The 22,985-nt window shown below is 34.2% G+C and overlaps 1 protein-coding gene across 1 annotated transcript; it reads right to left on the bottom strand.

Annotated features, from left to right (window-relative positions):
- Positions 1–985: 985 nt before the first annotated feature.
- Positions 986–22,130, bottom strand: LOC149783006 (small integral membrane protein 13-like). Its single transcript, XM_089934575.1, has 3 exons — positions 22,013–22,130; positions 9,648–9,787; positions 986–4,059 (listed from the first exon to the last, which is right to left on the bottom strand). The coding sequence occupies exons 1-2, from the start codon at positions 22,083–22,085 to the stop codon at positions 9,666–9,668; spliced, it is 195 nt and encodes a 64-aa protein (XP_089790701.1). The 5' UTR covers positions 22,086–22,130; the 3' UTR covers positions 986–4,059; positions 9,648–9,665.
- Positions 22,131–22,985: the final 855 nt, after the last annotated feature.

Here is a 22,985-nt window from a genome sequence, read left to right on the forward strand (position 1 = left end):
CGTTGAACAGTATTGTCATTTTCAACACAAAAAAGCAAGAGCTGTGTAATAGTGATGGGTAAGTTACTACTGATATTAAGTTGCCCTTAATTAATTGGCATCGTACAGCTTGATTTGTGCTGATGGCATAATGTCATGAAACTATATATATATATATGTATATATATATATATATATATATATATATATATATATATATATATATATATATATATATATATATATATATATATATATATTCCCTAAGCTTTTGTTTTAGCACCAAACATATCTTAAGCTCAAAACTGCAACATCACATCAGACTTGATACTTTGATGGATGTTTAGGTCAGCAAAATTTGGGTGTATAGGGATTGAGACCCGAGTGAAGAAAATTCTGAAATATTGATAATTCTAACTTGATTCCAGAATCCACCTGGAGTTAGAGACTGATCAAGTTTTGGGAATTTCAGCACGAGTTTTAAGCTTACAGATCTTTGAGAATATGGGTCCTGATGTAATTATTCATTGCTTTAACACAACCTGGCTTTAGACTGTTTAGCAGTCAAATTTAGTTTAGAGTCAACAATGACACCAATATACAAGTTAATTATCTAGGTTGCACCTTCTGTGTTACTACCTAAATTATTACTTTATCACAACTGCGGTCATGAGTGAGGATTCAACCTGTGACTTGACACTTTGGAAAAATTATATTAAACTAGGTATACATGAGCATTCATACATTTATGAGTTCACAAACAAACATATAAATATTATGTTGGGACTGTTCCATTAAAACATATATGGGACCCAGGGATGGCACTTTTAAAGTGGGATACTCACCCATAGATGCAATTTAGAAATTTCTTATCATTTTAATATGAACTCTGTGAAATCAATGTACGCTGGCACATATTTTTAGAGGTCCTTAAAGGTTATCAAAACAACCTATACATAAATTCATGCTGAGAATCTGGGGGTTAGAGAGAAGACACAAGGCCAACTTGTAATTATTTATTTTTATTTCTATTTTCATATCAAAACAGTATTCCTGAGTAAGACACTGCTCATAAAAATGCACCTCATGATACATGTACATTAAACAAATTCTAATAATTTAAATCTAGGGCTTAATTTGGTATGTTAAGATGAAAATATGAGATACTCAGAATTTCAATACAAGCATAATGAATGCACATTTCAGCACACAACAAAGTCTTCATAACCTCAAAAAGATCACACTAATCAAAGGAAAATTATATGAACACAAGCTAGCAAAATGATTTTAATAAATGGAATTACTGCTTGGTATTTGTGGCCAACAAAAAATAAAATTCTTTTGTAAAAATTCAGATTATTTATAATATAATGTTCATTTGATAGTGCTAATATTAAAAAGGTCACTGTACATAAACCATAACACAAATTCACCTCTGCAGCGCTCTGCCTTCTAGTGGTCAACACATAACATTAAAGACAATAGCCTATCTCAAGCATATATTCCTGCTCATCTGAACAGTGCAAGCTTATAATTTTGGTCTAGTGGTAGGGAAACGCCACAGTCACAAAATAAAGTCTTCATTGAGGTAATGCAGGCAACTGGCCCAAATTATACACTACATATAACATTAAAAAACAATAAGCATACAAGAGATATAGAAACAAATATATACATTAACAAATCATGAACTATATCATCATTATTCATCTGATCACACATTACAAAATTCCTGGAGAGCCTTTCTATGTTTAAATGTATACAGTACCAATTTACATATTGGATTTAGTATACATTTCTCATTTGCAGAGCACATACAAATTTGTTCTCAGAAGGGTTTATAAGAAGATATTTAAGTAAATAGAATTTATGGTGAAATTCTGTTTCAATATAACTTTAAATAAAATGATGCATCTACTTTTGCATTATACGGAATATGATCTTACTGACCTCACCATTCTGATAACTGCTTCTAAGTTTGTAAAATCAGTTAAGGTACAATAAGATTTCTATAATGTCTAGATATTATTCTCAAATAAAGTCAAATTTACTAAATTAGCAAAATTCTTGATCAATTCAATTCATTCATTTTTTACTTTCCATGTTTGTGTATCAACACAACCTTGCTTGAACAATTTACAAAGTAGTAGTTTATCTCATACACCATGGCTGTACCAAGCTTCCTCAAAGCAATACGGAGTGGATGTTTGATTTTATGAGACATGTTTAACAACCGGGTGAGGATGACCACTGTAACTGCAGATTAAAACATATTTTAGAAAAACTACAGTCACAGATTTTGATTATCTGCAGCCAATTTTTTATTGACTTGAAAATGAGGGTTGATTTAAGACTGGTTCTCCCAAATTCAGTTTAAATATATATTTACAATTATTTGTGTGTATTCTCAGTGTCAGATGTATTACAACAACACAGTAAGTTCTCAATGTCAGATGCATTACAACAACACAGTAAGTTCTCAATGTCAGATGCATTACAACAACACAGTAAGTTCTGTATGTCAGATGCATTACAACAACACAGTAAGTTCTCAATGTCAGATGCATTACAACAACACAGTAAGTTCTCAATGTCAGATGCATTACAACAACACAGTAAGTTCTGTATGTCAGATGCATTACAACAACACAGTAAGTTCTCAACATCAGATGCATTACAACAACACGGTAAGTTCTCAATGTCAGATGCATTACAACAACACAGTAAGTTCTCAATGTCAGATGCATTACAACAACACAGTAAGTTCTCCATGTCAGATGCATTACAACAACACAGCAAGTTCTCAATGTCAGATGCATTACAACAACACAGCAAGTTCTCAATGTCAGATGCATTACAACAATACAGCAAGTTCTCAATGTCAGCTGCATTACAACAACACAGCAAGTTCTATATGTTGGTAACAAGAGCATTTTTTACAAATTGTCTGAATAACAGTAGTAAATACTAGCATATAAATACATCGTCACATGATTATGTTTCTAAGCTATCTCATATCATGCTGACTAGAAAAACAAGACATAAATTTTAGTCAAGTGTTGAAGGCCTACAATGTGCATGTTCGCTATATAAAATTCCCTACAGATTTTATATACAATTATTAGATATTAGAAAGGTTTGATCTTGTTGGCATAGGAATTCTGTAACATAATATAGCTAAAATATCACATCAATTTAAAAATGTTGCTCAAAATGTAAAAGGTAAAATGTATGAAAATGTACTCTAAAAAAAGCCAAGGTTTGACAGATTTTTGAAAAAGATATTTGTTGCATTATAATTACCATATATACTCGCTAACGAAGAGTCCAACTACAAAAAACAGAGACCTTAATCTGTCGTCACATACTGTGCCAGCAGATCAGGGTCTAAGTTGGTTGTTGCACTGATTTCTCCTAACAAACTGCACAGACCCAGATCTTCCAGTGCATTATGGGATGGTAGTTCTGGAGCAGTAAATCAAGAATTGCATCTGCATATGTCAATGAGCTACATGAAGCAACACTTGCACCAGCACAAGTGTGACATGATCAATAAAGCTTTAAGTGTAATTTATAATGTATCTACAAATGCTGTCTTTTGTATGAGCATAACTCATTCCAAATGACCTTATAAAATAATTTAATGCCATAATGAAGCCCAATCATTAATAGTGCACACAACAAAATGCCATACACAGTTATAATTTCAACAAACAGGCAATTGACAGCCATTCCCCATGTATTCAAATGTAAGTCATAATCAGACTTCACTTTACTACCATGCCCACAAGGAGGTGACTAACTATATTAGGTGTGAGGCATCAAGATTTTCGTTTTCAGCATCAGAATAAACTTAAGTTTTCCAAATACAATGAGGTCCGATTTATTTTAATATCCATAGGTAAATTTTAAAAAATGTCCTCATGGACAGGTCTCTTCAAATTTGTAAATAAAATAATGTCTCCACAAATGCGGATCCAATAGTTCCGTGCTAATTCTTCCATCACCAGAGGATATTACAGGTGAGTCTACACTCTTCTCAATCTCCGTAAGCAGTCATTCTTCAGATTCACCTGTCCACTGAAAAATGTACGATAATGACATCATACATGCATGTAAAACAGCACAATATAAATTAAGTCAAACAGAGGAACTGATATCCTTTGTATATGGTGGTGGGGGGAATCATATGTCATCAATATTCAGCTGAATGACAAAAAATAATTTAAAAATAGTAACTTGCATTACTGTGTAAAGTGGCAAACTATAAGGACCCATAACTTTCCTAATGTTGAAATTCAAATTCATTACAGATCTTGTTGATACATATCTCCACACAATCTGATTCAAACCCAGAAATAATAAATAGTGAGAAAACCAAAGTGGGTGTGTCCAACAGTTAAAGCCAATAACATACACCAAATATTCACATAAAGCACTGTTAACTGAAATGATTTGATATCTCATTAAAAAAAAAGGAATCCAAACTGAAATCCAGTAACATAAAGGTCCAAGTTGACCTAATAATATCACTCACCTGAATAACTGATAATTGTAAGCATGAGAAATACATGTAGTGAAACTGGAGTGGAAAGAATAGTCTGGAGCACTTAGTTGCCACACTAAGGCCTAACAAAATAGAAGTGTTTAAAGCCAAAATAAAATTGGATTGCTTGTCAGAGTGAGATTTTTAAAAACTCATTCATGCCACTCCATTTGCTGAAGGTGAAACAGTTTCATGGCCTAGTTTTATTTCTTTGATCAAAGACTTTGTCAATACAGTGGTCCCTTCTTGTATGCCGCCCCTTTGTCCAACTCCTCAACATGGCCAGTTTTCTCCACACCAACGATTATGTGTTCAACTCTACCCCTCATGGGTGGCCACCCCTCTAATACAGCATGTGGCCAGCAGTTTAGGTCAAAAATGTGGCCAGGAGGCCAGTAGCTTAGGCCAAAAATGTCAAAATACTCCTCACAAATGACCATATTTTACATTCATATTTGTCCAGAACCAATATTTAATTGATACAGTAAGTTAAGCAATCCAATTACCTGTACCGATGTTGTTTCCCAATGTCAGATTTTCTGTATTGAAAGAATTGTTGGCTAAAGTACATTATAACAAGTACCTCTATGGTTAATATTATATTATTATCTATAAATCCTGATGCTTACAGGAAATGGGATCAACAATGTTGTGATAGTTTTGTTGTTATAGGGTTTAACACCATTTTTCAGCACAAGATAGGCTATACATGGCGGCCAGTATTAATGGTGGCATACATGCCAACCCCTGGCGAGGAAAAAGTGTAATCCAAGTGGACAAAAAGAGTAATCCGAGGAGAAAAAGAGTAATCCACATATAACATGATTAAAATTCAATCAATGAGCATATGTACAAAATGATTTATTTATCCCTCTGGACTTTTAACATCAAATACTGCTTCAAGTTTTCGAATATAACACCTGAACTTTAAAAAGCAACCGACTCTCATATTACATTTCAAAACACTTTGTACCAGCTGCGACTATGAATGTTTTGCACACCAGTAGAGCACTAAGTGCTGGGTTAGAAAGCCTGGATCTGAATTCAGTTTTATTTTTGTGAACAATACTGAACAATCTCTCAAAGTCAGCATTAGAATGGCAAAGAACCAATATTCCTTTCATAACCTGACAAAGAAGAGGACATTTATATCTTACAGTTATTGGGTCTTATAGCTGGGAAATAAGATGAAAAAATCAACTCTATCCATATGAAGTACATTGTCAGGTAGAGTGGAGTGCCAACTTGATACTTCAGGAGTTCTTCTAATTTATCAGCAGCTTTTCCTGCAACATGGTGCATCATATGACAGAGACAACCAGATATGTACAATGATGGAGACATTTTTCAAAACATAGAATGCAACTCCTTTATGAATTCCAGTCATCACTGATGCTGTATCAGCTTAAAACTCCATACAATTATGCCAACTCAAGTTTATTCAAAGTATTATCAAGCAAATAAATAAAATGTTTTCTCCAGTGGAATCTAATGTTAATTCTGGTAACGAAAGAAGAGCACTCTGACTTTGCCCTTTTCGTTGTCAAAGTCTCTTACAGACTGGGTACAGGGCTCTGAGTGGCCGAGAGGTCTAAAGCACTCCATTACGGATCACTGCCATCTCACCTCTGTCTGCGTGAGTTCGAGTCTCGGAATCGGCCAATGTGGGTATGTGAGAAAGCTTGCCAGTAGCTTCTCGTGGGTCAGTGGTTCTTTCTGGGGTTTTCCTGGGTTCCTCCTCCACCATTTATACTGGCCGCCATGTATGGCCTATCGTGTACTGAAAAGTGGCGTTAAACCCCACAACAACAACAACAGACTGGGTACAACTTTTTGTCACAATCACTACTCCTGTCTGTTGCAATACTAAACGGCCCAATTTTCATGGCTTCTGCAATTTTAAGTGAAGTATCTTCTGCTAAACACCTAACAATATTAGATGATTTTGTTCTTGCACATGCATTTTTTCTGCAATTTTGGAATCAGGATACATCCGTCTGAACAAAGGACCAATGTAGTCTTCTACTACTAGAGGTTGTCTGTGTTTTAATAAAAACTCGGTAGATAACGCATCTGCATTTATAAAATTTGTGTCCACAATTTAGTTCTGCTGTATAAAAAGAAGTTACCTCAGTACTGGAGTTAGTAAACGAACTAATTCAAGGTTTCTTGTTTTACCACCATGACCAATAATATATGCAGCCTGCAAGGGGTATGAAGATCCCTAGAATGGAATGCTGTAAAGTGTAATTCACGTATTCATATCTGAATTAGTTTTTCGTCTTTTCCTAATTCATCTGTGAAATTATTTGAAAAATATTTTTTCTCTAACATGCATTGACTAAAATAAATCTGAATTGACTTTGAACGCCATATACCTACAGACTGGTTTTGTTCTGAATTAGAATAAAGAACTGCGTGCAAAGATAAAAAGTTAGAAAACCAGTCTGTTCTCTCCTAAAGAGGCCTTAAAGCTGATTAAAATAGAAACCATGGTAAAATGTTGAAAAGCAGAAACCAAAATGTTGCATGAAGTTGGGCAACTGCTATAAATAGAACATAATACTGTTGGGAAAGTGCATGCAAGTCTTCGGACAGGCGTACTCTTATGTCGTAGTTACATAGAAACCGTCTTTTCTAGAATACGGTCTGTGGGAATAATGGGATGTTAATGAAAATGAGAAAACAAATTATTAATTTTTTTGGAGAGGGATATAACAAAAACGCGTAATCCGAATACAGTTACAAGTAAGGCATAATTTAGTGAAAAATAGCATAATGATTATGCCAAAAGCGTAATGGTTGGCATGTATGTGTTGGAGGAAGAACCTGGAAAAACCCCGGAAAGAACCGCCCACCCACGAGAAGCTACTGGCAAGCTTTCTCACACATCCACATTGGCCGAACCTGAGACTCAAACTCACGCAGACAGAGGTGAGATGGCAGCGATCCATGATGGAGAGCGCTTTAGACCACTCGGCCACTTGGGGCCCCAATGTTGTGATCGAATTTTGGGCTTCACACCACTGTCGATTTCTTCTCTTTGATGACTACAACCAGATGTAGTTGTCAATATCATCATGTTCGACATAGACTACATATAGATTTTGTAGATTCACACACAAATAGGATTTAACCTTGAAGAAAACAGGGTACCAAACAAAGTCCCAAAAAGTCATGTGACAGTATGTATATCACTTTTCTTTAAAAACAAGGCATTTCATCCACTCTGCAAAAGTTTCATCTCCAAATTAAAATTGCAGTACTGTACAATCAGCAACAAAACTATAATATGTCATCATGTAAATGGGATATTATTACTTTAGAAAAAAATGTAAAAGTTATTTGACTCAATGGCAATGGGGAGGGTAAAAGAGTATTTTCCAAAAAATTTGATGTTGGAAAGACTCGAATTAATAACAAAGTGACAGACAAGAATATTCTGCAGCAGTGGGAAAATGGAGTAAATGAAAAGAAAAGTATTCTAAATATCAAGTGATGTTTGTGCCAAGATTTAAATGATGCTTTTTAATGGTTTTGTAATGTGCACGGGAACAATACCCAGTTGAATTTTTACGCTTAAGAATCAAGAAATATGAATGTAAGTTTACTTGAAATAAGTCTATTATTAAGACAAGAGACACCTTTTAATAATTAATGTTACTTGAAAATGAAGATATTAAATGCTTTGAAGTTACAAGTGGATTTCTTACCACATATACATACATGCAGTTTTAACAAATGTAGTCCCCCTCTGGAATGGCCACCTGTCTTGTACAGCCATTTTCCTGGTGCAGAACGGGTGGTGTAAAAGAGGGGGACCACTGTATTACTGAACAATATAATGTTTCAAAATGGTTTGATATAAACTCTCTATATAATTATTTAAATAATTTATGCTTTGTCTATGTTACTTGTTGTAAGTCTGAACAAGCCACTATCAGCGAACAGCATGCAAAGGTAGTCACTACTAAACCATGCTTTTCAGTCCATGTCCAGCATATACTTGAATATTCTGGGAGAAATAGTAAGCATCTAAATGAGCATGATCTCTGATACTGTTACCTATGGGGGCGCTCTACAGATATTATGAATTTCTGAGAATGTGGTGGGTGTAAGGTGAAGTTGTTTACATTTGCAACATGCACAATGGAGAGAATGTTGGCATACCTCTATGTTACTTTCATGTACTGTGGCTGAAATTTAATTGGATATTGTACTTAAGAGATTGTAAATGATCTAACCACACAGCTAACTAAAATGACTGCTCCCTTGTGCTAAAAAAATCAGTCTGAATTAGTCTAAAGTATACTATTTTTAGCAGTTATTAAAATAGGGAAAATTAATTTTGCCAGACTAGACAAAATCAGCTTCTAAAAGTGCAATGAATGAATTACCAAATTTATAAAAATGTGAAAAAAGTTATTGGCTCCTTTTTTTACAATTTACCTCTGAAGTCCAGGAAGTGAAAATGACCAAGTGGAGCTAGTAGTTTTTTGAAAGGTGCACATTTGAAGTAAGGCCAAGCTTTATACTCAATAACCCATATTACATCCATCAATCATATACCAAAATAATGGGAATAAAAGATTCTTTGAATTATACCTAAGATATACAAGGTCCTTTTTAAACAGCCAGTATAACCAGTGAGGACACCCAGGAAAATTCTTTTTCTTTAAAATTCGAACCCTATGCAAAATACGAAACTGGTGAGCGCCACCTATAAACAAAATGAGATGTGGTCTGGCAACAACACTGAGATGTTCTGGAATTTATTGGTATTTCTTAAAATTCTGTTTTATGGTTATAACTTTATTGGGTCAACATGTGGAAAATTGCTGGATCATCTGGATATATAGGTTAAAATGATATTAATTAAACCTTTGAAGTGGTTCATGAGAAAAGTATATTGGGTTATTGTTGTTTTTATGGGCCCAAAACACCAAATATAAATTCTAAAATAATGTGCAACTAATAGCATTTAATATATGAAATTCCATAAAATAATGAAGGTACATGTTAAAACATAAAAACAACAAATGCTTTACATGAACAGCAATACCATTTTAAGTGACATTACAATTGCAAGAAATAAATGCAGATAATATTTCATTTAACTTACTGCTCCTAAAATATTCCTTCATTCCCTTCTTGTCTTTGCTCGGATTTTCTTTGGTTTCTCCTTTTCTTCATCACTACCATTCAAAAGTTCTCTCACAAATTTGAACCTCTTCAAAAACAGGGTCCACACTAAATACCAACCTGGAAAGAAATTGAAATACAGTATAACTAAATAAACTTTCAAAACACTAAGGAGATTAAGCTATTTTAAATATTAATACTGCAAATGTCAAGGATAAGCCCATCATCTTGTGGCACCTTCAGCTGTTCTGACCTTGACCTCTGATCTTGAGTCAAGACTTCCCAATTAAGATTTCAGAAAAACATTTTCATACCAAATACAGTACTCAAACAGGTGACAGAGTTATATTAATTTTTCCTACTATAACGTTAAACAAAATTAAGTTAGTTTTGATTGTATGTGTGTGTGTGATATGGATTTTTAATGTAGCTTTAACAATTTTTCAGTCATATTACTATGATGCCTGCAGTGTGGCAGATTACAGCGATGTCTAGCACTGGGGCATCATGTCGCAGACATGTAGCATGATGTCCCACCCAGTCACATCATCCTGACACCAGACTGACCAGTCCTAACACTAACCTCTTAATGCTGAGTGCCAAGTGAGACTGCTGTCAGCAGGGTCAAGCAAGACTTGAATTTTAGGGAGAAGTGACTTCTCCTTTTGGACAGAACAGGGAGAAATAAGAGCTGAACAGGGAGAAATGAGAGCTGAACAGAGATAAGTTAGCTGAACAGGGAGAAGTGGGAGCAAAGCAAGACATGCACTATATACATACATACATATGTGTATGTATGTATGTATGTATGTATGTATGTATGTATGTATGTATGTATGTATGTATGTACGTACGTGCATGTGTATTGTTTACATTCTCTCATTTGAATTTGAATTATGCCTTCTCTTTCCCAGTATGCATATTTGCATTTAATATTGGCTTTAAGCAATACTTGGTGTAACATTAGGCATTGGTTAAATAGTATTAGCTTTGCTGTTTTGTTTTGGGTTTCATTATATTTTCAATTAAAAAAAAAAAGAGTACACTCAGAATACAACCTTGACCTTACATCAGCTCTCAAATTCCACAACATTGTCCTAGCATTGTTCCATATATTTCTGACCTCCATAATTGCATTTTAAACATAAATCTTTAATAATGTAATATTTAGTCTCTGCTTTCTATGAATTGTATATTTTCCTGAATATATTTGCTCAGTGGTTTATGAAAAGAGACAATCTAATAAAACAGTACTTCCTTGAACAGCGATGTCTGCTACAAACTGATTTTTATAAAGAAAATAATGTACATGCGGCAGTTAAAATATTCATGCTACCAAATCTATTCTTAAAAACTAAAATTGCTATTTACATAAGTGTAAGTTTTGAAACACTAATATTTTTGCTTTTATCATCAAAGGAAATCGGGCAGTAAAAGTTGCTTACTTACTCGGGGAAATGGTTAATGGTCAATCAGCTTTTAAAAAACATGCCTGTGAATATGAAAGGGTTTGTTTGTCAGCATACTTGATATCAAAACCAACTATTTGATGGTCTGAAGCCTCATTTTGCATTGAGCTATATATAACACAGGAACCAACCTGGCCAAGGCGAGGGAACATCTAAAAAAGTATGGTCATTCAATGTTCCTCTAAAAAAACTCACAGGGCGAAGTCGTTTTCATTTTTCTAGCAGAAGAAGGTAAAGTTAACATTTTTTTAGGTGACTTAGTCACCCACTTTGCCTGGTAGCATGCCCCCCATGTTAAAACCATTTTTTAATAAGTGTTTGGTATGACTCAGCCAGGGTTCAAACCTGCAACCTACAGCATCCAAGCCAGACACTCTAATCACCTAGGCCACCAGAGCAGTAACGTGTGTGTACATACGTACATACATATATAGTTTTATTACAGTTATCTCAAGCAAATCGACAACTTAAAGCACAGACATATAAAATAGACGGCTGATATAGACATATTTCCAATTGCCTTTTGGCCTGGATATACTGTATGTAGCAGCATGAAAATGAATGACACCTTGTAGACCCAGACCGATGATGTCCATGAAAATGAATGACACCTTGTAGACCCAGACCGATGATGTCCATGAAAATGAATGACACCTTGTAGACCCAGACCGACGATGTCCATATTACCATCCACAGCCAAGTCAAGGAACTCAAATAATTAGCCAATCCATTAAGAGGGAGAAAAGCAAGCTGCTAAAAATCCCCACAAGAGTGTACAGATATAATGAATGACACATGTAGACAGATAGCAAACAGCCATGACGGGTCTACAATGCATAAACTACCAACACCATGATCATCATACCTTAACACAATCATAAACTTAGCACTGCAACATCATATACATTACCAACATGGCATTAGCATGTGACTAAAATAGACTGTTTCTGCATAGAGCTGCTGGGCCTTTCTCAGAAACATTTTGCATCCCATGATGGCATCTAATCACTGGTGTGATAAGATTGTGAGGTTTGAGATTGCTCTGAGCATTACAAATTCATTCTTGTAAAAATGCAAGCGGCTTGATCAACTGGCTAAATGGCAGACAGCACCACAGGTAAAATCTACGTATGACTGAGCTGCCACAATCTTAACGCAAATATCATCAAAGTACATTTCAAAATCATGTCTAAAAACTGTATGAAAAGTCTAAAAAAATAAGGATATGATGCTGTAAAAAGACCCTAAAATCAGTAACATATCACATGAATTGGTAGGTAGTGTTGATAGATCTGTAACCAATGTAATGTTAACTTAACATGAAATAACTCATATCAAGAAACAAGTGAAGCTTGCCATGCAGCTGTATATGTACAGATTTATGTCAACATGGAGATATACATAGTGTGTATGCAGGTCTGCTGCTTGTAAAAATTAAGTTACCAAGTTTCAAGAAATATTTATTGATGTTGCTTTTGAATTACAAGTAGAAATCTTTGAGAGTTACTATAATGGCAATCAAGTAGAGAAAATAAGAAATATCAATGTTATGAACAATTCCATTGTTTCATTCCTGTCCTTAATGAAGCATGTGCAAAACACCACAAGATAATAACAGCTGATATTACTGGTGCCACTGCATTCAGTGCTTTAGTGTGAGTATCACTTCTGCATGCTTGTTTTACATACGTATATTATTTTAAAAAACACACTTGCTTCATCTGAACATAACTTGCTATCAGTTCACTAGTATGACGGAATGATTCACTACAGCAACAGAAGCAAATAGTCTATGAGGAAAGCCACACAGTTCACAAGTTAAGCTAAAATATTTTCTTTTAAATTGGTATTATTTTACACTGGGACTACACACAGAATCATATCAAAGTCCTTTTTGAAAATATGTCTATATCAAAGTCCTTTTTGAAAATATGTCTACATCAAAGTCCTTTTTGAAAATATGTCTATATCAAAGTCCTTTTTGAAAATATGTCTACATCAAAGTCCTTGTTGAAAATATGTCTATATCAAAGTCCTTTTTGAAAATATGTCTATATCAGTCCTTTTTGAAAATATGTCTACATCAAAGTCCTTTTTGAAATATGTCTACATCAAAGTCCTTTTTGAAAATATGTCTAACTCCCTTATGATTTGCTGATATGCAATGAGGCCACAGTCACTCATTTAGTGCTTGTGATCAAAAGTAATGGCAGGATAGCTGTTCTCAGGGGCTATTTATCTGTCACTTTATTACCTACAGAAGAGTTTTCTGAAGGTGAAATTTGTCATTGTAATAATGTGAATATAGGCTAATGTTTTGCTTTTTATTTTATTCCAAAATCAACAACAAATCAAATCCCTTCTGTACATCTTATGTTTTGAACAATTTGCATTTAAAAATGAAACTAGAACATGAAAGCAATTTGTATCAAAATTATCCCCAATTCTAATTTGGTATTTATTTTTAAAATGGGAAGAAATTGATAATATAAAAAGGATTCAATTAGAAGTAGCATCATTACATTTCTGATGCCTGAAGAATATACCAGTGCATGTTGTTTTTTTCCAGCTACTACAAAAGAAGAAAAGTGGTTTACAAAAGGGTACATACTGGTGACTGATATGCAGATTTCAATCAACTTAAAGGTTTCACTCTCCTATCAATGTTCATGATATCTAGCACAAAAATTAAATTACAATTTGAGTATGTGCAACATGAGCAAACATTTGCATTTTTTAAGAAATATTATCAAGAACAATAATTTCAGATAACAAATTATTGTACAAACTTTAATTTTAGTATTTTCCAGTATAATGACTGCTATAAGAGATTTTATCAATAATTATGCAAAAAGATTAGAGTACAGCACAAAAAGGTAACCTGTGTCATGACCAAAAAAATGTCCTAATCTGTGCACAACTGATGAACTCTTTGAAGTTCAACATGGATTTGATTTTTCATCATTTTTCTTGTAGACTATAAATAAATGTGGTGGAGTCTTATCAAGCCTAGCTTTTTCCCATCATTAATTTGAAAGTGAAGTTATCCAGATATGTTGCATTTATTATTAAAAAAATAACTCAATGAAGAGGCCAATGATCTAATAGGGGAGAGGGTTGGGAATTTTTTTTAAAACAAAACTTCTTCTCCCCATATAGCTTACAAAACTACCCTTGCTCTGATATAAAGAAACAACTATATCCATTATATTAGTTTTAAAAATTATCTTGCAGTAACTAAAATGCCAACAGTAGTTTATTTACCACCAACTATATTACAATCACTGTACTTATAACATTCTTATACTCCAAACCCTCTTGACAGTGCACAGCCATGTGCAAAAGGCATGCATGTATTATATACAGTACAAGTCACACGGGTCATGTATGTGCATTTACTGATAAAAGTTTAAAAAATAATAATTTTTTAATAATTTAATCATAATATATTATAACAAAGTTTATTCAATCCTAATTTTTGAGTGATCCAATTGTCATAACAAATTTCCAGATGAAAATTATCGATCGCTATGGACTTTTACAATGGCAGTTCAGCACTACACTGGGTAAAGAAAGTCGATACTGGATTGAACAATTACTAATGCTGGGGGAATCAAGTGTCATTGCATGAACAAGGAGTCACATGCATCTTCAACCATCTCCTGTATGGATGATCAATTATGAATGGGATAGAGGAGTAAAATACAATAAGTTTTATTCTTATAGCTTGTACATATGACATTTCTTCAAAATGATAATTTAGCATGATGAAAAATTTAACTAAAATAAATCTGAATTGACAGCCATCTTTCTAGTCTTTTACATGTATGAAAGCACATACTTGTATGGGAAAAATAGATATTATGTAAATAAGACATACCACACAGAAGATATATACACAGTTACATAATTGCCTCCAAAATATTGGACCTGTGTGCCGATTTTTTCCTGCCGATGTTTCCACAGGCTTTGTTTATAATGAGGATATTGTCGTGTCTCTGTTTATATTTGTAGTACAACTTTTCCCTACTGCAGGAGCATTCCCTCTTATATCATAGCACGACGAAACTGGTTTAAATGAGATCACCCTGCTTGCTTAACTATGCCTAAAACTGTCTAAGTATGTAATCATTGAATTTGCCGTTAAACATTTTTCAAGGAATTTATACAATAATCTTCAATGGAATTTTGATGGACAAGGCATGAAACAAAGTGAATAAATGCCATTTAAAGGTATGTGTAATCAAATTCTCCAAAATGACACCTGGTGCTGCTAAAAGTGACAGACCGTGTACATGAGCTATGTGACTTGTACTATAGTGTTGGCTGGAATTTCAAATGCAGCATAAGTTACAGAAATCATAGAGTCATGACTGCGATAAGGGGCCTTAGTTTGGAAGAAGAATGATGATTATAGACTGGATGAATGTAGACATGCCTTAAAATGTACAATGTCTGGTCTACATACCAGCTCAGTCAGTAAGTTGTTCCAGGTGAGTTGTACAAATCAGGAATCAGGTATTGTAATGTAATGTGTCAAGTGCCTAGAAGCTTGACAGAGATATCTGGTGATATATGAAGAACTATCCTTTGTTTTCATGTGACATCATAATAGGTGTGCACTTCCATATCATCCATCAGGGCTCGAATTTAACACAAATTTCTTTGTAGCCAGAAGGACTAGTATATTGTGAAATTTACTTGTACTGCCAAATCTTTACTAGTCCTGTTCATAAAACAATGTGACACAGCTTTCATGTACGTTTACCGATTCAGTTTTAAAGTTTGAACAACCTGCAACAAAACTGGATGTTTTCTGTTGTGTTTGTTTTTGCGAATTGCATACACCAGTTACACCACATAACGTTCCTTTCCTCGTCATAATTCAGCCATTCCCTGTCTTTTGTCCATTTCTTCTGAAACTTTCCATTAGGCTCTTCCCTATCATAAGAATTATTTCTCACCATTCTCATTCAACTTTTTTTTTTCAGTGGCTGAACACCTTCTATCAAATGCCACATTTTGCCTGTCTTATAAGGAGGGAATTGTGCCTTGTTTTGAAATACGGGATGTTATAGTATAGCTGACATGAATCATTTAAAGCAAGAAAAGGAATGGCACAGTGTCCTTTATATAAGAAAGTCAGAGCAAGAAACACGTTTCAAAGCATGTGTCTTTTGCTCCTCCCACAATTAAATGGCCCTTCCCTAACAAAGACTTAACTTGAGCGGATGTTCTGCATGATCAAAGCAGTGGCTACTAGGGCATAACCGACTTTTGATCCGGAAATCGGATTCCACCGGATAGTATGAACTTCCGATTAATCGGAGTCAGACAAGGCAGGAACGACCGATTCGGATAATAAAAATAATAAAGTTGAATTTCTATAGCACCGTGTCTAACACTGCGTGTCATTCGATAGTGCGTTAATAAAGTTAAATAAGAAGTCAGAAAAGTCCAATATGGTCAACACAACGGGGTGAAACGATAATACTTTAGTTAAACTGAAAGATTTAAATTTATTAAAATATATAATACAGCCCTACCCGTTTATGTCAACATCCTCAATAATGAAGGCATAATATTGAATACATTGACACATGCTAATGAGGTATTAAAAGAAAATGATTCCGCAAGAGGCCAACTTTATAGGACCAAACAAAAGCCTGTTTTATTTTTATTTGACCGCGACATTAAAGCATGGCGGCAAGATCAACTAATTGTTGAATAAAGTACAGGATGGAACTGGCCGCTTGCCGACATAAATGATTAAGGCGGGAAAATAAAAGCCTGGCGGCAAGATCAACTAATTGTTGAACAAAGAATGGGTCGGAACTGGCAAAAAAATAAAAAATTTCATGGATTCTTTGTGGCTTTGAACTTCGTTGCATTTTGCTATAGTCCTGCCATATCCTTCCCCTTGTGACATCGGTGTGATATGCAAAACGTGTGTAACACGGTTTAAAAAGTTAATTTGAAAAACCTTTTAATTTAGCATTTCCGATTAACTGAATCGTATCCGGAATCAGAAAAATTTCATGCCCAAAATCCGGAATCGGAAATCAGTAGAAAAATGCTAATCGGTTATGCCCTAGTGGCTCCTGTAAACACTGTTATAAAATATTAGCATCAGAAGATAGTTTTAGTTTCAGCTTGAAAAGGTGTTCCCATCAAAAGAAGCCATCTGACACTCAGCGAGTTGTATTTAACAGCTCCAATTACGGTAATGCAAGTCATACGTTTGGTAATTGTTCCTAATTAATCGAACCTCAATGTATTGTTGAAATTAATAATAAGGCAGAAAAATTTCAAATCTTTGATGCCCATGCTCAGAGATTTTAATTCCCAACAAATGTACGGCAGTCTGCTTGGATATCTCCACATGTATTCACTTATTTGTTCATTCTTGTAAGGAAAAAATATATTTTTTAAAAAATATTCTTATCATCATAAAAAAAGTAGTTGTATGGAAAGGATGTGTCAATAACGTAATCATAATAAATCAATATAATTCTTATAATTATTTCGTTGGAAATGTAAAATATGTAGTTTCCTGTTAGTGACTGTTGGAGCGTTTGGGTAGCGAGCAAAAAATGAACCTTAAACAAAAAAATGTGCAAAACTAATTTCTTTGAATAGTTTTTGCCGTGTTCTTTTGTGTGGTATACCGCTTTGTAGTTTGTTACTGTGGTCGAGTGAATAAAGTGTGATACCACGTCATTTTTTCATTTAATTCATTGTTGGATTAATTAGGATCAATTACCAAACTTCTGTTGATAATGACGGGACCATAATTTGCGCTGTTAAGTGAAATGCACACAATCTGATGGATTCTTGTTATAGAAATGCACCTTTCTGAGGCAGAAATTGACTTCATCTTCTCATGCTAATATTTTATGACTGTGTTTACAATGGCCACTGCTTTGATTCCAGAGAACATCTGCTAAGTCAAGTCTTTATTAGCGAATGACGTAAACAAACGCTGACTATTGATAACCAAAACTTACTAGCCCATCGGACTATTAACATTATGAAAGTTACTAGTCCGACAGTAAATCTGCTAGCCTCGGGCTAGCAGACTACCGCTAATTTCGAGCCCTGATCCATACTGATTCCCTAGCCACACAAACCAACACTTAGCAGCATTGTTCTTCCCACATAACTATGAAGGCATGTATCATTTTGTGCGTAAGGATATCATAATACACCACATTCTGTTGTGTATGTCAACCGCACAAGACCAAATTCGTGACCACCCCTTTTTCCTTCAATTAAAGGATGACATTTCAACCATCTTTGTTATTTCATAAACTAAAAGATTCAACATTAAACAGATGCATAAACAAATGGATACACAAACAAGTGATCCATGTAATGATTTTCAGTTTTCATGGGCTGAAATCAATCATTTGTTTATTGTTGAAGTTAAAAAGTCTACCCTTAATAAACAATTTCATATCGCTATAAGCATTTCAAGAATATTCAGTCAGAGCTATTAAAAAATCTGATAGCCCGATGCCCAGGGCTCCTCTAATTTTAGTTTGGGCCCATATTGTATTCCAAGTGCGTTGGCTGTCAGGTTTGTCAAAAATAAAAAGTTTGCCTGATCAAACTTTGATCATGTTGATGAAATGAGTAAATGTACTTTCAAGATGTTGACATACATGCCATAGCATGGCGCAAATCAAATTATCACTGTCCTATGTGAAAGATATCTGATTTTAATCAAATGGAAGCTTTGCTAAAAATATGATTTTGTACTCCCAAACCCCCTGACACGGTTACGTTTTGAGAAAACACAATTTTCAGTAATCTTGAAAAATAAAAAAAAAAACAATAAAAAAAAATTCAGTCTATGCCCATTACATGTTGTATGTATAAACGGTAATCTGCAATGACTGGAATTGATATAAAACTATCCCTTGGGCAGTTTAAACAGCAGCAATTTAAAGGAAAAAAAGGTCAGGTATAAAATCCAAGTTTCACATTAACAACAGCTAGTGAGATGTCTCGAACACTGCAGTGGGTGAACCCATTGTGCTAATTTGCATAGGCAGGATCAATAAGTGGAACAAACCATTATAGGTAAATCAAAGAGATGACAGATGCATGTACAAGAACAAAAGTTATTACATATCATTGCCTTGAATGAGAATGTTTAAGCCGCTGTGTATTAAATTTTTGACAAGTTTGTGAAAAGCAGCAGCGTTTCTTTGAAGTCAGATTTTACTGCATATATATAATGCAAAGCATGATCATTTCAGTTATGGGAATAGTGTTCAAGTGTAATTCATTTTTTAAATTTATATTTGAACTGTAGCTATTGCAACGTTGTGTGAAAATATTAAAAAAGGGGGAAATGTTTGAGCTTGTGGAAATTGGAGTTCGGCACACCTGTCGACTTTTCAAAAGCCAAGTAAGAAGAATAACAAATAAAATAGTGAGATTGGGTCAGAAAATAGGGAGGTTTTTACATGGCATTTTTTAAGCAATGGTTTCAATAAATATTGACCGATCTTCCAGGTCCAATAAGGGTGAACATCTCAAAGGATGCGCCAGAGGCGCCAGCAGAAACTTTTTCATGGCGGGGGGGGACATCTCTACTGGTCAGCCATAAAATTTTACGGATATAAACCAAAACACTGTTTAATAGTGAAGTCTGGGAGAGCCAACTATTACCCCAACCCCTTGCCCCAATGTGTGAGCACCAATGAGATGTGCCATTTCTCCCTGTGAGATTCCTTATTTTCATATTCTGGTCAGCTGTGGCTAAACTGCATAATAGCTAAAGGTTAGACTGAAGTACACAAGCATAAGGCCAGTGTGACTAATTAACAATTAATCTGTATCATTGCATTTATCTTGTGAAAAGGACTGCCCTTTGGACATACTTTCAAAGAAACCATATACTACAGTGTGTATATAGCCACTAGCAATTGATTAGCAAATAAACAATGCCTTATTTTGTTGCAACTTGCGATGCCTAGGGCTTCACTTTAACAGTTCAAATCTGCTGCCACAAGTTACTGTACATGTGGCAACTGTTTTTTCCACATTTTACATCCCACCTTATTTCTTTTAGGTTTAACTCTTAAGGCAAGTAACACTATTTACTAAATAAAATATTTACTCTGAATTAGTTCTTTGGGGGCACATATACTGCTTGGTATATTTTATTTTATCTCTTCTTTTAATTTAATCATGGTAATTAAAGTTTACATATATGGTAGAGGAATGCCAGGTGTTTACTGGCTGAGTTTCTTTGGTGGAAATAGAGATGTGATTCTGTTTGCTGAGAAAATCACTTGGCATTCACAGTGATCATTCATGGGATTGAAACTAATTGTTGAATTTTTTAATTTTATTTTTTATTTTTGACTATAGTACTTTTGTAGGAGTTTAACAAATCTGAAATTGTTTAATCTTAATGTTCTATTTACTGAAGAAAAAAACAACTTTGTAGTGTGATATTAATTATTTCGTTATAGCGGTATTCACAAGTGACAAAATAGAATATGGCATCGGTGGATTGCATAAGATATATCTATTTATATATCTATTTATGTATGGGTTTTTTGCGGTTTTTGTGAGAAATGAAAATTGACAAACATATGTAATAATCGGGGGTTCTCTACAAAAAAATCGGAAGATACTATGAGATCAGCAGGTAGGTGTGGAAATACCTCCAAAATTTGGAGGTTTTTCTCCTGGCTTGAGAGTTGACAGATATGAATTGTCCGAGCTTGTGGAATTTCAATCAGGGCTTGTGAGTTTATTTAAGTCACCAGCCTGGGGCCTGTCTAACAGAAAAAAATCTGAGTTCTGTCGGTTCTGACATTCGACATAAAGTCATGCACATTGAAGATCATCTTTATACAGTTCTATCTTTCATTCAATATCATCCTCTGTCCATCATCTCCACCACCAATACAACATTGACCGTACTAATATAAATGGATTTGTCAGCTGTCTTTGGCACAAGCACTTTCTTTCGTGAAAAGTATTTATACATAAAAGTTCTGGTATAATAAATACACATGCTATTATTAGTTTTAAATCCACAACTGATATTGTATCCAGTGGATTGTTGTCTGAAAATACTCATTCAAGATGACAATCTTGTGGACATGACACTAGTTAATTTAAAAAACAAACAAATCACAATACTGTAATAACTGCATTTCTGTTTACCATAAACCAGGGAACTTCCAGCTTTATTTTGACTTTCATGCTATATAGACTCTTAATTTAAAATATAATCTATGTATCATTTCTGTGAATTAAATATCCTTATCCACGATTAAATCTGATTTTTATCGTGAATATACTTGATGACTGATGTTGACAAAGGTTTGGTAGGGACTCAAAATGGCGGCGCAAGGTGCGCGAAAACCGCATTGCATGTGTTTGAGTACACAATCTTTACGTCTGTGAAAACAACCATATCACATATGATGGCTGATTGTTAAAATTAATATGAGATCCAAAATAATTCAAGTAAATATATGCAGATGGTACTGTTTTGAGTAGTATATACGTTTTATTGATTAATATTTAAATATAACACAACATAAAATGTAACAATAAATGTAACATAAATCTATGAAACATATCTAAGAACGAAACTTATTTGTAGTTCACATGGTCTGAAAAAGCGCCCCAAGTTATATTCTTTCCTAGTCCTACAATGTAAGACACATCACCCGATATTTTTGTTCTGGAGCACTAAAACAAAACCAACACGTGCTATGTCTTACATTGAGCGACCAATTGTTTCCGACTTCAACTTTACAGTGGACATTTAGTTTAGAGCTTGCATCACTAATTGATGTATTGCATATTTTACATGACTGTGTCTCTAAAGTTTAATAATTACCTAAAGCGATGAATAAAATCACAAATATAAGCGATGTAATTAAAGATAAAACAGGAATCAAATACTCTTTCATGTTGAACAGCTGTTCACCGGAACTAGTAGAACGTAAATAATAAAAAAAGAAATAAAGAACAGAAGAAAGAGTAGATCCGCAGTAGGCAGTCGCGCAAAATAATTTAGATCGGAATAACGTGCCGATGTATGATTTCTTTCAGTCATAACAACCGCATTAGATGTAGTAGTAATAATAATAATAATAATAATAATAATAATAATAAATAATGACATGAGAGTGCATCTGTCAATACTAGTTATAAATCTTATACAACTTAACATATAAAGATCAAACTTGCACAGTGGTGCATCTTGGAATAAACGTGTCATGCACACAAAACTTTATTAAGTTTAACTGCTTTCCATAATTTATTACAAATTGGTTTAAAATATAATCTCTTGGCACCTCTTGCTGCCCAATATACACTTGATTTATTACAAATTGGTTATATTAATAAATGTGTTGCCTCCAAACATATCCTTAAGGTATATCTTAGAATGGATGAATATTGTGCACCACAACTGAGTAACTGTGATCTACCCTTCAGAATTTATTTAGAATTGCTTAAAAATTGTATCCACCCTTCCTGTTCTGGCTGTAGCATGCATATTGATATCGACTTTACATAATTTCTTTATTGAGGCATGAATGTGTGTCACACACAAATATTAGGTCACTGTCATATAATTTCCAGCTTTATTTAAAACAGGTTTATTTTATAGGAGACTGACCATGCTATTATTCCCTCACCATTTCACATAATGCCACCAAACTTATACTTTGTACTTTGGATGGAATACATTTTGTCTGTCTGTCCATCCTGTCTGAGCAGTAATTTTTACACACCTAATGACATCAAACATATTTTGTGTGCATCATGGTCAATGTGTCTTACTTTCAAGAATTTTATAAAAACTT

The sequence above is a fragment of the Sinohyriopsis cumingii genome, chromosome 15 (assembly GCF_028554795.1).
Source record: "Sinohyriopsis cumingii isolate HCF-2022 chromosome 15, ASM2855479v2, whole genome shotgun sequence".
In the NCBI taxonomy this organism is placed as follows: Eukaryota; Metazoa; Mollusca; class Bivalvia; order Unionida; family Unionidae; genus Sinohyriopsis; species Sinohyriopsis cumingii.